This window comes from Apus apus, chromosome 2 (assembly GCF_020740795.1).
Source record: "Apus apus isolate bApuApu2 chromosome 2, bApuApu2.pri.cur, whole genome shotgun sequence".
Lineage (NCBI taxonomy): Eukaryota > Metazoa > Chordata > Aves > Apodiformes > Apodidae > Apus > Apus apus.
Window position 1 is genome coordinate 57,338,101 of NC_067283.1, and position 14,080 is coordinate 57,352,180.

Below are 14,080 nucleotides of genomic sequence, written 5' to 3' on the forward strand. Positions count from 1 at the left end.
TCTCTCCAAAATGCTGACAACTAATGCAACAAGGAAACACTGAAGGAAGACAGATGGTATTGTCTTTACCAAGACAGAGAACAGTGCTGCTAGGAGAGAGGCATTATCTGTAAAATGAAATAAGCATCAAAATGCCGTCAGTGACACAAGTCACATACACTGCAGCATCACAGCTCTGAGAAGAAGCAGACAGTGCTTCTGGAGTATATCAGCCTGCTAATCCAACATGGCCCATAATTTCATGGACATATCTAAACTAGGACATTCAAGATCAAAATCCACTTTTAAACACACATACTGGCAGGTCAAGCACAGAGTAGATGTGATCATCCCTTGTATCTGCAGTAACTGCCACAGGAATAAATTCCATCTGAAGGTCTTGGTCTGGTTCCCCAAAGAAGAATCACTAGCAAACACTTTCCTCTCTGCAAAAGGAAAGGAAACAATAACACACACCTGACAACAGAATCCAAACATTACCACCCACTAGATGCTCTTTCTGCCACACTCCAATTACTCCAAAACATACTTGGGAAGACTAAGATATACATGGGTCAATATGGACTAGTAAAGAAACAAATTAGAAAGACTTGCTATTTTAGCATCACCCTCTCTGCAGAAGGGAACAAAGCAAGAGCAGACAGGTCTCCAGCACATTTAGTATGTTACTGTGCCTTATCTCAATAGCACTGAATAATTCATCCACACTTTAGAAAACTCCCATTCTTACTCTCAGCAATGAGTACAGTGATACAGTCAAACCAATAGGTATACAGAAATATAACAAAAGAGAGACTGGCTCAAAACAGTGCTCCCCCCCAATAACCATACCAACAAATAAGACAAACAAATCTGGCAGAGGGATCTGGTTCTCTCCTTTTGGTAATATTTTTTAACTTAAAAAACAGTTGCATTGGAGTCAAATAATCAAGCTCAGTATAGTCACAAAAAAATAAAGGATGTATTTTTCTCCAAAGATCAAAACCGTAACTAATGTAAGACATTCATATCAGAGAAGTTCAGTGTCCAGAATTTTTTTTCTGCCATATAAAAAAAGATACTGCAATAGTTTTACTGCTCAAGAATCTTGTTGCTCAAACTGCTTAATTCTTCTCTCACAAAGTTTTGTCAGTAATTTGCTTTTAACTACAATGTACAGGCAATCTTTCTTCACCACCCTCATCTTATCTAAAGCTCTTCTTTTGTTCTGGAGAGTTTCGTTGCATGCTCCTCTATAAATTTGCTCAAATGTTCTAAATCTCTGTCCCCGCCTTCAAATTTAATAGGGTTTTTCTTCTTGTCCCTTGGAGCGAAGTAGATAGTGGGGAATCCCTCCACTTTGTAGTGGTCACTTGTCACGTCGTTGGCAGTAGCATCCATCTTGGCTATGACTAGATTTTTCTCATTCTTGTATTTTTTGCCTAGCTCAGTATACACCGGTTCTAGTTTCTTGCAGTGTCCACACCACGGGGCATAGAACTCTATGAGAACATCATTCTTTGGATCCATTACTATGGTATCAAAAGTTTTACCCACTACCACTTTCACGGGCCCTTTGTTATTTTTTGGCACTGGCTGGGACTTCACAATAGGCTTCAGTTTTCCTAGAAGGAAGCAAAATATACACCATTGTTAGAACACAGGAAGAGCAATCTTTATGATGTCCCCCAAGAAGAAAGGGCAGAAGTACATCCTCCCACCAGGGGAAAAAGTATTGTACCAGTAAATGACCCTACCTCTGCATGAAACAGGCTAGCTTGCTGGCAACGTTTTAGTTTAGTAACCTTGTGAAATATGGGCAACCATTTGTTTCACAGTTCTCTAGAACCCTTCTCCCTCTTTTCATAGCTGTCCATCCACAGTGTACTAGACAGTGATTTATTACACTAGTCCCAAATATGAATGATTGGCTCACACTTCAAAGCAGCACAAAACATTTTAGGTTTGCCAAACTTGCTCAGTGTTAGAATAGAGCTAGATGCTACAGCACAGTTAAAAAAAAGTTAATGAACCGTGATTTAAAAAAAAAAAAGGCAAGAAGCATCCAAAAGCTTTAAGCCACAGAACACTGTAAGGCTGCACATTCAACATTACTGTAGTCATTGCCTCAGGAAAAAGCCTTGGAAGGGAAGAAAACCCAAATGGCTTAGAAAGCCCTATTTCAAAAACTGTACCTTTTTTGAATGCCAGCACAAACTGCCTGAGTACATCAGAGTCAAACTCCTCTGGCTCCATGGCGTATTTCTTGCCACCTTCATCCAGAATGGCAACATTGACATCCTCTCCACTCTCAAGAAGGCCCAAGTCTTTTATTTCAGAAGAATAGTCTTCCTCATCAGAAACAGCAAAAACATATTCAGGGAAGTCTTTGGCCACTTCCAGGACTTTGCCTCTCCAGTACTGGGTAGCTGAAAAACCAGAACAGAAGATTAGTAATTTCTAGTTGCTTACTACTTGCTTCCCCCCAGAGCAGTGGAATGGTAATGTTAGCTAACTCACCAACACGGTAGTCAAAACTGAAGTCTACAGAATAATAGACAACCACTAGAGGACGCTTTGCATATCTTTTAGCATCATTGGAAGGCTTGCGATGACCAACTAGAGGCAAAGCATGTTTTAGCACGTGCTCTTTAATCTCTGATCCATCTGTAGAATCCTGCTTAAAAAATTGGGAAAAAGTTCAGACAAATGAACTTCAGTAGCACTTCCATTACATGCTACTGAAAACTAATATTGATGCATGCATGAATGAGAAAGAGGTGCATGTTATAAACCATACAGTCACCATGTTATTAAAATCCTTGAGCCCCAAGGTAATTTTGTATTCTACCCTTAGACTGAATATTGTAAGGGTAATTTTTTTTATATATATGTCACCTTGGGGTTTATTTTATAAAGCTTTCTTGAAAAAAGCAGTATGATTTCAGAGGACTAACAGGTTGCCTCAAATACCTAGTGAAGTACTTCCCAAAGGAAGATGAGAACTGCTAATGCAAACAACTAAAGAAAACCTTCAATCTGCGCACAAGTTTTCTAGCTTGGTACCAGCTACTCACTTTAAGATCCAAAACATGCATCTTGGGCTCGTGCTTTGAATGAAATTTTTCTGGCTGCATGACAACCAGTTTTCCTGGAGATGTCTTCAATAGCTTTGCAATCTCACTGCTGAAGGTGTGGTGGAACTTGTAATCTTCTCTTAAACCATTAGCTGAAAAATTAAAGAAGAGTCATCAAGCAGTGAACCTACAGCCTCTGACTGAAATCTTGAGAAGGCACTGCAAGGAAACTCTCTTCCCATTTTCAGTGGGACACAGAAAAACCCAGAGTCTTGGAGAACAGCCCCGATCCAGGAGACAGAAGCATGTGAAAATACATACAATTCGAGTAACACAATTTCTGTGCTGTTCAACAACCCATCTACTTGGTGAGTTACTCTACATATTAAAAAACCTTGAACAGCTTCCAAAACACTTACAGTGAAAAAGCTATTTGTTTATCAGTCTCCTACCCCTTGGCTTTCCCTCAAATAACAGAGTAGAGCTGGAAAGGTACTCACAAGGTCACCTAATCAATCTATTTGCTTTGGAGGAGCCTGGGAAACAGTTCTGTTTCTTGCCATGCTGGAGCAACCAAATTGGATCCTAACCCAACAACTACAAATGATGGCAGCCCCAGAAGCAGGCATAGCCAGGGGAGAATTGCCTCTACTGCTCTTTCAAGGCTCTAAGAGGAAGCAAGAGTGGCTTTGAGTAGTTTGCTCATGCAAGACAGTGATTAATTAAAAGGACTGAACACTTCAAGGGCTCAGCCTATTCTGTGTGGTACCAAATACTGTTAACAGCAGTGTCAGTGTGTCACATCAAAGGGGTTTTTAACAGTAAACATTGCCAAGAATGGTATAGCTAAACTGATCCAGAGGTGGATGGCAATTCTTTCTCCAGGACCCAAGCAAGTCTGGCAGAGACCAGCCTCTGCAAATGTCAGATATGAAACAAACAATAGCAGGTGGCAAAGCTAGCAAGGTTTTAAACCAAGAAGCTGCAACTTTTTCCTCAGCTAGGAATTTTCCCTTTTCTCTAGTATGCATGTTTTTAGGGGGACAGTACCAAGAGAAGGTGTCTCCTATGACTGGCTGATACTTCAGTTACAGTCTCAAAATCTGAGCTTTTTTTCTTAAGCACAAGTGGAAGATCACTCTTCCATCTTCTTCCTCTCATTCCTCTCCAACCTCCCCCACTGAAATATGAGCAGAAATAAAGGACCTCTCCATGCCCAAAGTTCTGGACAGAACCTCAACAAAACATACAGTAATATTTTAAAACATTATTTACCTGCTTCCTGATAGAGTTGGTAGGCTTTGTCATTCTCTCCACTAAAGACACCAATGATGATGACATCATCCCCATCCCTCAGAAATTCTTGTACCTGCTTGGTAGCCTGAATCTGTTTGGATGGAGGACCAGCCTGTTCAATCATGTAGTCAACAATACCTGTGAGACAAACATGTACCCAAAAAGTTACTTAGAATATTTATTGAACTGAAAGATTCAGGCATTCCCTCTATTACCTTGTTTAATACCACATTTTCCATGGACATCTTTATTTCTGTGCAGCACCCCCCAAATAACTAAAAGACTAAACCAGCAAGACTTCAAACCAAGTTTTTAAAATTGCAGCTCTGGATATTCTCTTTCAGGTTGGCTTCAGAATAGGTGACCAAGCACAAGTTGCATGGATATCAGCTGATCTTTCAAGTAACCCTTTTTTAAATTCTAGATCCTTCACTGTCTCCTAACTCTGCTATGAGTCAAAGTTCTACTTGGATAGACTTAAGTCTTCCCTCTTATTAAACCTAATATTGAGCACTTTGCCAGCCCTTGTGACACATTTCAGTGCAATTAAAGGCTGCTTATTTACTTGTACCGCCACTGTTTCACTATGGGTATCTAACTTACTCTATAATAAAAGGAGCTCGTAGTACCACCAGATGTTATAAAGACAAATTTATACAGCTGGCCTATGTAGGTATGAGACCAGAGTTTTTCATGTTTTCCCAAATACCATTGCTATGATGTTAACAAGAGTGCAAGTCCTATACTCATGTCAAAAACATTTCTGGTGAAGCCCTGAGAAAATAAGAAAAAGCAGAAGCTGCAGTACCATATTTTTCCCGTGGACCACTGTAGTCATAAGGTTTGCCCTTGCGGAAGATTTTCAGAGTTGGGTAGCCAGTAACATCAAACTTCTTTGCAAGCTCAGTTTCAGCAGTGGCATCGACTTTAGCCAGGGGAATAGGAGGTGTGCGCTTGCTGAGCTCCTGGGCAGCCTTCTCATATTCTGGAGCAAGCCTTTTGCAGTGTCCACACCTAGTAAAGGAGAGAGGAAGGGAGTTTTTACAAGCCATGAGTCCTTCTACATACCTTCTACCTCTGATTTGGAAGAGCTGCCTTCCAGAATGAGGAAAGTAGAAATGGGGTTATTCAAGCTACAGAGAACACTTCAGTCTAGGAAGACTTGTCTCTTTAACCAGAACCTCACCTCTATGTCTGACCCACCCATTACCACAGGTAGTTTCATTTCTAGAGGCCGTTTTTAAACTAAGGGCAATCTTCCTTTGGTTTTCAGTATCTCTCAACATGCTCCCAAACTAGTAAATAAGGAGAATCTTTGGTGAAGTTCTGGAGACCACCCCTTGCTGAGCAACAGATCCAGTCTAGTCTTGAAGTGATTTGTAATGCGATCCTAGATCCAGATTTGAACTAAGGTACACTAGAGCTACCCACACCGGCACAAGGCAAGCCTTCTTAAAAGAGGCTTAACAACCAAAAACAGGTTCACCAAGTGTGTTCAGGCCAGCTGTCCTAGGAAAGTACAGGTGACTGTCTTCTTGCTTACCATGGAGCATAGAACTCCACCAGGATTATGTCAGCACCATTCACAACGTCGTCAAAATTATCCTGGGTCAATACCAGGGTAGCTTCTGGTGGAGGGGTCCAATTTGGATCAGAAACCTCCTTGACTTTGGCCACAATGGCTGAAATGCAGTTCAAAAGCCCAATTAGCAAGGCTGCACTATCACACCAATAGCACAAGAAATACAGGAGCTGATATCAAGAATTCAAAATCAGAGTGACAAGCATGGACTTGGACCAAAGCTTCTACGTTAAGCTTACACAAGAACACTTTCTTAATTGAGCTCCTTTATGCTTTATTTCATTATTGGTATTACCAATAAGTTCTTCTCTTCATCCCATAGAGCATCTTATGCAGAACACAGACTATACTTTGCAGCACTGTAACACACAAATTCCATTTCAAAACAGACAGAAAAGGCAGTTTTCCCCTTCTGATTGAAGTGATTCCCCTCTGATGAAGAAGATTGTGAAGACACAAGTAGTTTTATACACAGTCCATATACAGACCAGGTGTTTCTTATTAGCTGATCCTTCAGCAAGCATGCGACTACTTCCACTTCTAGAAAGCTTCCATCAGTAACAGCAAAATCCACTCCTTGCAAATTTTTCCTCTAGCACACACCAGTTGAGGGGACAGGCAAAATTTCAGCCTTCATAATATTATTCAGCTTAAGATAAATTACCTTGAGATCAAAGTCCTTCAAAATAGTCACATTAAGAAGCAAGACCATAAACTTCTTTGCTTTCTTATAGAGAACTGCAAAGGACTGGTGCTTACCATCTTCTGTCCGAGAACCATCATAGTCAACAGGCTGGCCTTTTTTCAGGATTTTGATGGTTGGGTAGCCACTGACATCAAAACGACTTGCTAGTGAAGTGGCTGCAGTAGCATCTACTTTGGCAACTGGAATAGGAGGGTCATTTTCCTTCAGTGTTTTGGCTATCTTTTCATATTCAGGAGCAAACTGCTTGCAGTGCCCACACCTGTCAAGGGAAGACACAAGCAGATCCATGAATGTTGGACAGACCCACAGGGTTATTTTGTTATTCTGCAGTTCCAGAATGTTCTTCTGACAGATGTTCACAACATCAACATAAGAATGTTCGTCTTGCTCTGTTTTCAGATCACAGAGAGGTAAAGAGTAACTGTAGCTAATGTACTGTTTGTTCAAGTCCCAACATTTTTTTCCCCATTGAAAATGCAACACAATTCCATATATATTTTACAAAGCCATTGTAAAAAAATGTAACAATTCCTTTAAAACAAAATTGAAGCTTTCTACTGTGCTTCTCCTTTCTCCCTGGTCCCCCAAATATGGTCTCACTCAGACATAAGCTTCTCTCTGATCTAGGTTCATCTTCTCTATCCAGCACCCTAAATTGAACTAAAGAGAAAAACAAACCAGTAGTTAAGTTGACCTAATGAAATCTCACACCCACCACAGTATGGCAGCACCTGCTCTCTGACCACACTAGAACTCTCTGGGGAGAACAGAAGGAACAGAAGCTCCTGCTGCAAAAGTTGGCATGAGAAAGGATACCAGCATAAGAATAGTTGAATATAGCCTGAGGGTCTGACACCAGGAATGAGGAAAAAAGAGGGAAAGCCATGCATAGCAGACAACCTGTCTCAGTTGGCAGGAAGAGTAGAAAGAATGATGTGTTTAGTCTCTGATGATCACACATCCTTCTGCTCAGATAAATTAAGCTTCATGTTCAGTTTTCATACTAGCAAACTACAGCTGTAGAAACAACACATACAGCCAAGCAGGGATGGGATTCTCTGTAATGAGGGTGGCAAGAGATAAAATGCAACTCCATCTCAAGGAAGATCATATTCTTCCATCTATTCAATGACTAGAAAAGGATAAACAAGTAAGTCAGTATCACTAAGCCACAAAGGAAGAGAGGTTCTGGCAGCTACACTAAGTCAGCAACTTGACTGCAAATATATTCTACTCTTGTTCTTCACCACTAACCACCCCTATTATTTTTGTTTGTAAGAATGAAAGAGAAGATATATTCTGGCCTAAATTCTTTGTCTCAGTTGAATCCAGGCAAATCCATTGTAGCTCCTCTGAGCACACTGGTGTTACTCTGCATACCTTGGAATGCCAGCAGAATTACCATGATTAGGTAGGTACCTGAGGCACTGTTTAAATGGATAATAAAAACAAGTTATGTCCTCACACCACACCATTCTGGCGTGGGTAGAGATTTGAACTAAAACAGGAAAGCCTTCTAGCAATTCTCCTGCTAGGGAAGTCTCCTCCATTTCTTCATCTAGATGAGGAAGTGCACAAGTTCTCAGTGGGTCAGACATGATAGCAGGCAGCAAGACAACACTGCATAATGCTTCTGGGGTTCACTGGGAGCATCTGTGTTCCCTGACAGGCACAGAGCAGGGAGGGAACCAGGGTTGTGCTTCCCTAGGCATGGGATCCCTCAACATAACCCACATCTGTGGTGGAAGAACAGGCTGTTGTCTGTCACATGGTATAGGGGCAGGGAAAGGGGTACCTCCACACCATCAGAAATGTTTCCTACCCTGGACTACGGCAGAGTCCTGTGCTCCTCCCATAGGCAAACTATTCCTACATCATCTTTAGAACTGCAACCCAAACTCACTTTTCAGGTGTGTCCTGTCAGAGAAGCCCCTGATAGTCCCCCAGTCCTGCATCTAAGGAGGTACCACAGAGTGTGAACCCACCATGGTGCATAGAACTCCAGCAGCACAGTGTCCTTGTCTGCAGTAAAGGTATCAAAGTTTGCATCATTCAAGACCAATACACCATTTTCTTCTTTAACTTCAGAGTCATCATCTTCATCATCGTCGTCATCATCATCGTCATCATCATCAGCTTCTTTTGTAACAGACTCTGGAAAAGTAAAAGTATAAATGCAATACAGATTTTTAAACATTAAAATAACATTACCATGTCAAAGAGAGATTAAGTATATTCTGTGGTTTAAAAAAAAAAAGGATCAACATGGGTTAATACCTGCTCCACATACAATGACAGCTACCTCAGTTTACAAAGAGCTTGGACTGTGATGTTTGACCAGTCCCACTTCATTTCTGTCCACACTATGCCACACTATCTTTCAGAGGAAAGAGTCAACATGTATTTTAGTCTTCAGGGCAAACTAACAAAATGAACATAACCAGAATTTGTGCCCACAGGCCTATGTGACAAGGTCTGGTGCATGCATATCTTGTTGAAATGTGGGAAGCGAGGCACCAGATGTGTTTTGTTGGGCAAGAAGGGCACAAAGATCATACCTGAATCCAATCAGAAGCCCTCCATCATGCTGTAGTACAGCTGTCCTTCAAGCACAGCAACTTATGCTTGGAAAAATTAGCTATCTTGTACCCAAAAAGCAGAAGCTATCTGCCCCAAATGCTTTCTTTGTACCCTTACTCACTCACACCTGTAACAGCACAACTGCTATGCTCTGCCTGTCTGAAGGCCTAATGACAGGCTTGCTGTAAACAAAAATGCTATCATTCCACTACGACCAAGGTGGTTTAGAAGCAGCACTTCAAAATCATACTTTTGTTCCTGGCTGCTCATTCACACCCCTATCACTTCAATATATCTTGCTTTCAGTTACAGCAATGTTTCAGATCTGCAATTCACTGAAGAGGCTTTCCACCCATAGGAGTATCACTCTGCTCTGCATCAGCACCAGAGAGAGGGTAAACTCAAGCAAGCAGCTGTCAGAGGAGTCCTCAGAAAATGCAGTCCTGTGCATCTTGATCATCTGGTAGATTCAAGGCACTCTTCAAAAACCAATTACATGAAACCTTCTTCCACAGAAATTTTGGGGAGACCTTTGAAAAAGCAATTTGCTAAATTACCAAAGTAAAGTTAACACACGAATGCTGAAGCCAGGACATTTCCACAGGTTTAATCGTTCTTCAGTCTTGGAACTTGAGGTAGATTTTTAATATTTAATCTTCCACATGTTCCTTTAAACTTTTTTTTTTTTTTTAACTGCTGTCATACAAGGCAAGCAGACCTTCCTGAATGACTTGAAAGGAATTATCATGTCAGAACAAGTATGAAAACTGTGCAACACTGAAGTTAAGGCCCTTTCAAGCACCATGAGTTCCAGGATTAGAAACAAAACAAACAAAAACCAAACAAGAAGAACCCACATCCTAAATACCACAAAGAAAACACTAAGGTTTCTTGTTCAAAACTATTATCGACTTAACTTTAATTGGCTTTTGACTAAGCTGACATAAGTTACTGCAGTAGGACAGTTAATTATTCAGGACAAGAATTCTGAAAATGTTCTGATTTCACCTGTAATTTAAAAGTTAAGAATGATAAATATACAGTATCCAGGTATGAAGAAGTGACTAAAACAAACTCTGTGATCCCAAGGGTCTTTACTAACCTGAATGATTCTATGATTCTCAGACCAATGGCAGACTGTAGGAACAAGCTCACTATGGAAAAAATTATGCCATTAAATTGCAATATTAATTTTTCTGTTGGAAGAGGTATTCAAAAAAATAAGCCAATATGCTCTCAGAAAACAGTATGTGCCCCTATAGAAAATGCATTAATTGGTACCCAGCTTCATACACCACCAAAATATTTAAGCTTCTGATGAAGGGAGAGATCACAGGAGATCATTTTTCACACAACAGTAGTTACCTGTTTCTTTAACAGCCACTACTGTCATCTGATCTACAAAGCAGTTAAAAGCACTATTTGCAAGTGGACAATGCCTCCTGTGTTGCTGCCTCTAAGCACTAGCAGTGAAAGGACTGAACTGTCAAACACCCTTGAAGAGCTACAGCTGCCATGTACCTATGGCTGCACTGGTGAAAAAGCTCCTTTTCAGGGAGTTTCAGCAGTCAAACCTTCTGCTTACATGTGTGCACAGCAGTTTTGAGGGCTATGTTTCAGGGCAGGATGTCTGAGGTCAGTCTCTGCCTGAATTCCTGGTGAGTTGCGCAATGCCTGTTGCTTTTCCAAGCAAATCACTTCAGACTTGATTTTTCTTGACACAAAGGAATTTGAGCCAAGCTAGCCAGTCAGTTCCGCTTTACCCCTCTAAAACTAACCCCACCAGGCTGCAACTAGCATTTCTGCTTACTATACTAACTACCCATCCACAAAAAGATCACTGCAGCTATTGTGGCACAGGCTCATGGCTTAGAAAGGTGAGAATGAAGTATCACCTACAGATACATCCTGCACAAAAGGAAAGTGTTAAACCCGTAGATCTAACATCCATCACTGAAACTATTCTCTGTCTTTCACTGCAAGTGGCTGTATAGCCTGCCAACACAAAACTTCCTTGACACTGATGAATTACGCACACCCGCTTCCTCCTCCTTGGAGAGGACTCCAGCTTTTCCCAACTGGATTACAGAGGGCTTACATTGAAAAAAAAAAAAGTTAACTGCACCTAAAAATTGGTCCTTAAGAGTGCAAACTCACTCTATAGTCTTCAGCTTCACCAATATCTAGGGTTATCATAGTTACATCTCATGTCCCTTCAGTATTGGGACTTGAAAGACCTGCTTCAAGGATCTGACTGACTATGGGAGAGGTAAGCAGGATTTTTTTTAATTAAAATCAAGAAACATTCATGATTTACATATTGAAGAGAATGAATACAGAAATACTCTGTGACAGCTGAAATGGCAGAAGTAGATGATAAATATTTGCATAAGGCAGTTCATGCAAATAAAATTGCTGCACCCAAACTGAAGTGGCTTTGTTTCTTAAAGCTACTTGCAAAGCAAGTGGACAAACCAACAAGTGACAGCTGTGGCTAAAACCTGCCCTCCGGTAAAATACAGACCACTCCCTTTAACTCCACCAAAGTATTTCCACAAATTTCAACACGTTACCACACAAATAAAAAAACACAATGAAGATGACACTCGATGTAAGACCTGAGGTACATGATGCTCGCTGGCAGGTCTTCTTCAAGAGGGCAGCTACTCTAACCAAAATTAATAATTACAGTAATGAACACTGAACTTTCAGCATTTATTGTCAGTCTGGCCTAGTAACTTTTCTTAAGTAGGGAGAATCTTGTATGAAAAAGCCACATTCAGGTATCAATGACTTCTGGATTCTGCCTGAAAGTTTCCTTTTGAGGAGAGCACTGCAGTGTCTACTTCTCAATTGGATAAGCTCAGTTTTCAGAAACATCAAAGTCAAGACCTGTAATCTGTTGCCAAGGCAATCAGTAGCCTTTTCATGAAAGCAGCCTTCCCTGATCTTTCTGTAGTGGATCCTCTGCACAATCCCTCCTTTTCCTTCTTCAGGATGCAAAGGGTGTCACCATTATGACCCAGGCTAAGCTAGCTGCCAGCATATTCACCTCACTGCCATAGTCAAGCTTCACTTCCAAAACCATACAATGCAATGAGCCTGGTTTCTTCTGAATTTTTCATCTCCTGAACATGACTTACATAAGGTCACTTGCTTGTTGTAAATTTTTCCAACTTCATGCAGGTCTGCACTTCAAGGGCAAAAAAAGAAATTCCTAACTATGTGTATTTTTACAGCAAAGGCTTGGTAAAGCCTAGTTAATGATTTACGTACAATTTTGAGATACACAATAGAAATAGGAAAATTACCCAATGGATTAGTGTTCAGCTTGCACACAGGAATAAATACTTTCCTCACTGTGTGACTTCGATCTTGAGAACTTCGATAATGAGAAGAACAGCTCATGGGAAGCACTGATGAGAACCTGACCCATCAGAAGCTGAGATATTGCTGTCAGCCACAGGATCCAGGCTTTGCTAAAACATCACAGGTGTTATTTCATCATTTGAAGGTAGTAGGGGAAATTACTGGGTTTTGTCACATGCTACAAAGCAATCATAACCCAGTATTCTAGCTCAAAGCAAATGCACATAACACACCTACTTCAGCTTAGAATTAAAAAAAACTTCACAGGAAGATTCTCCATCTCTGTACTGTAGATTCTATACTCTATACAAAACAAAACCCTCTTGATCCTTACCGCACAGATAAAGTACCTGACATAAACGCATTTCTTCGAGGTACAGTGACTACGCACTGAGCAAGAATCTGAAGGAGAGAAGTTCAGGAAGGAATCTATAATCCCATCTCCCTGAACGCCCTCTAGTACTTAACACACAGCAGTGTTGATGCACGAAATACAAAAGGTGCAGGATTTCCCAAAACCCGTATGAAAGACGCTGACCACCCATAAAGAAGCCCCTTTAAATGCCTGCCGCCGGCCTCCTACGTCCGGGCGCTAAACTTGCTAAGTCAGATCAGCTTTGTTTCAGCTAATTTTGGAAAGAAGAGAACTTCACGCGCGAGTGAAATCCAAGGGGAAGAAGAAACACGCGCCACGCGGCCTTCCTTGCGGGGAAAAAGCCATCAGCGTGAAGCGCACAGAAGGCGCAGGTCGCTGAGCGAAGGGGCGAGGAACAGAGCGCTCTGTCGCCTAACGGGACCCCGGGTTCGGTGGCAACTGAAGAGCCAGCCCTTGCCAACACGGCCCACCGCCAGCCGCCCGCCCCGCAGAGCCGCCGCACGCCGCTGCGGCAGGCAGCCCCCCGCCGCGGCCAGGGGCACCCGCGCCCTGCGGGACCCGCCAGCCCGGCCCGGCCCAGCCCAGCCCCGCGGCGCCTCGCAAGGCCCGCGCCGCCGCAGCGCCCGGCGCCGCCGGGGGGAGCCAGGCCCCGCACCCGCCGCCGCCGCCAGCCCGTCCCCCGCCTCACCCGCACTCACCTCTGTCGTCACCATCCTCCTCCTCGGCCCGGGCCAGCAGGGCCAGCTGGGCCAGCCCCAGCAGCAGCACCAGCGCCCACACCCCGCTCAGCCTCATCCCGCCGCTCCCCGCGCCGCTCCCGCTGCTCCGGCTCCGCTCCGGCCCGCCGCGCCCCGCGCCCCGCCGCGCCCCCTGATTGGCTGCCGCCCCGCGCCCCCCTGATTGGCTGCCGCCCCGCGCCCCCGCCAATCGCCTGCCGCGCCCCTCCGGACCGGCTCGCGGCGTCGGCAGGGCGCGCGGCCCCCCCTCCGCAGCACCGCGCGAGGGCCGCCGGCCGGGGCGGGGGAGGCGCGCGCCCCCGCGCGCTGAGAGGAGCCGCCCGCCCTGAGGTGCCGCCCCCCCATTGGTTGCCCGGGGCCGCCAACCGCCGCCTGACA

General features: G+C 43.2%; 1 protein-coding gene across 3 annotated transcripts; it reads right to left on the minus strand.

The window, feature by feature from the left end:
• Positions 1–864: 864 nt before the first annotated feature.
• On the minus strand, positions 865–13,820 carry PDIA4 (protein disulfide isomerase family A member 4). Of its 3 annotated transcripts, none has more exons than XM_051610297.1 (10): positions 13,664–13,820; positions 8,626–8,794; positions 6,694–6,899; positions 5,896–6,034; positions 5,244–5,386; positions 4,332–4,490; positions 3,057–3,208; positions 2,500–2,656; positions 2,175–2,408; positions 865–1,604 (listed from the first exon to the last, which is right to left on the minus strand). In XM_051610297.1, the coding sequence occupies exons 1-10, from the start codon at positions 13,758–13,760 to the stop codon at positions 1,189–1,191; spliced, it is 1,872 nt and encodes a 623-aa protein (XP_051466257.1). In that variant the 5' UTR covers positions 13,761–13,820; the 3' UTR covers positions 865–1,188. The 3 variants fall into 3 exon arrangements, with proteins under 3 accessions (XP_051466257.1, XP_051466254.1, XP_051466256.1); XM_051610294.1 differs by having other exon boundaries at positions 2,500–2,659; positions 5,161–5,366; positions 13,664–13,819; XM_051610296.1 differs by having other exon boundaries at positions 5,161–5,366; positions 13,664–13,818.
• Positions 13,821–14,080: the final 260 nt, after the last annotated feature.

Excerpts from the sequence above, each read along its gene's own strand:
- PDIA4 (XM_051610294.1), bottom strand. The coding sequence starts at position 13,760 with ATGAGGCTGAGCGGGGTGTGGGCGCTGGTGCTGCTGCTGGGGCTGGCC. Across the intron at positions 6,035-6,693 it reads TGGTTCTCGGACAGAAGATG|CCATTGTGGCCAAAGTCAAG; the intron begins GTAAGCACCAGT and ends ACTGCATTTCAG. Across the intron at positions 2,660-3,056 it reads TGCATGTTTTGGATCTTAAA|CAGGATTCTACAGATGGATC; the intron begins GTGAGTAGCTGG and ends CAATTTTTTAAG.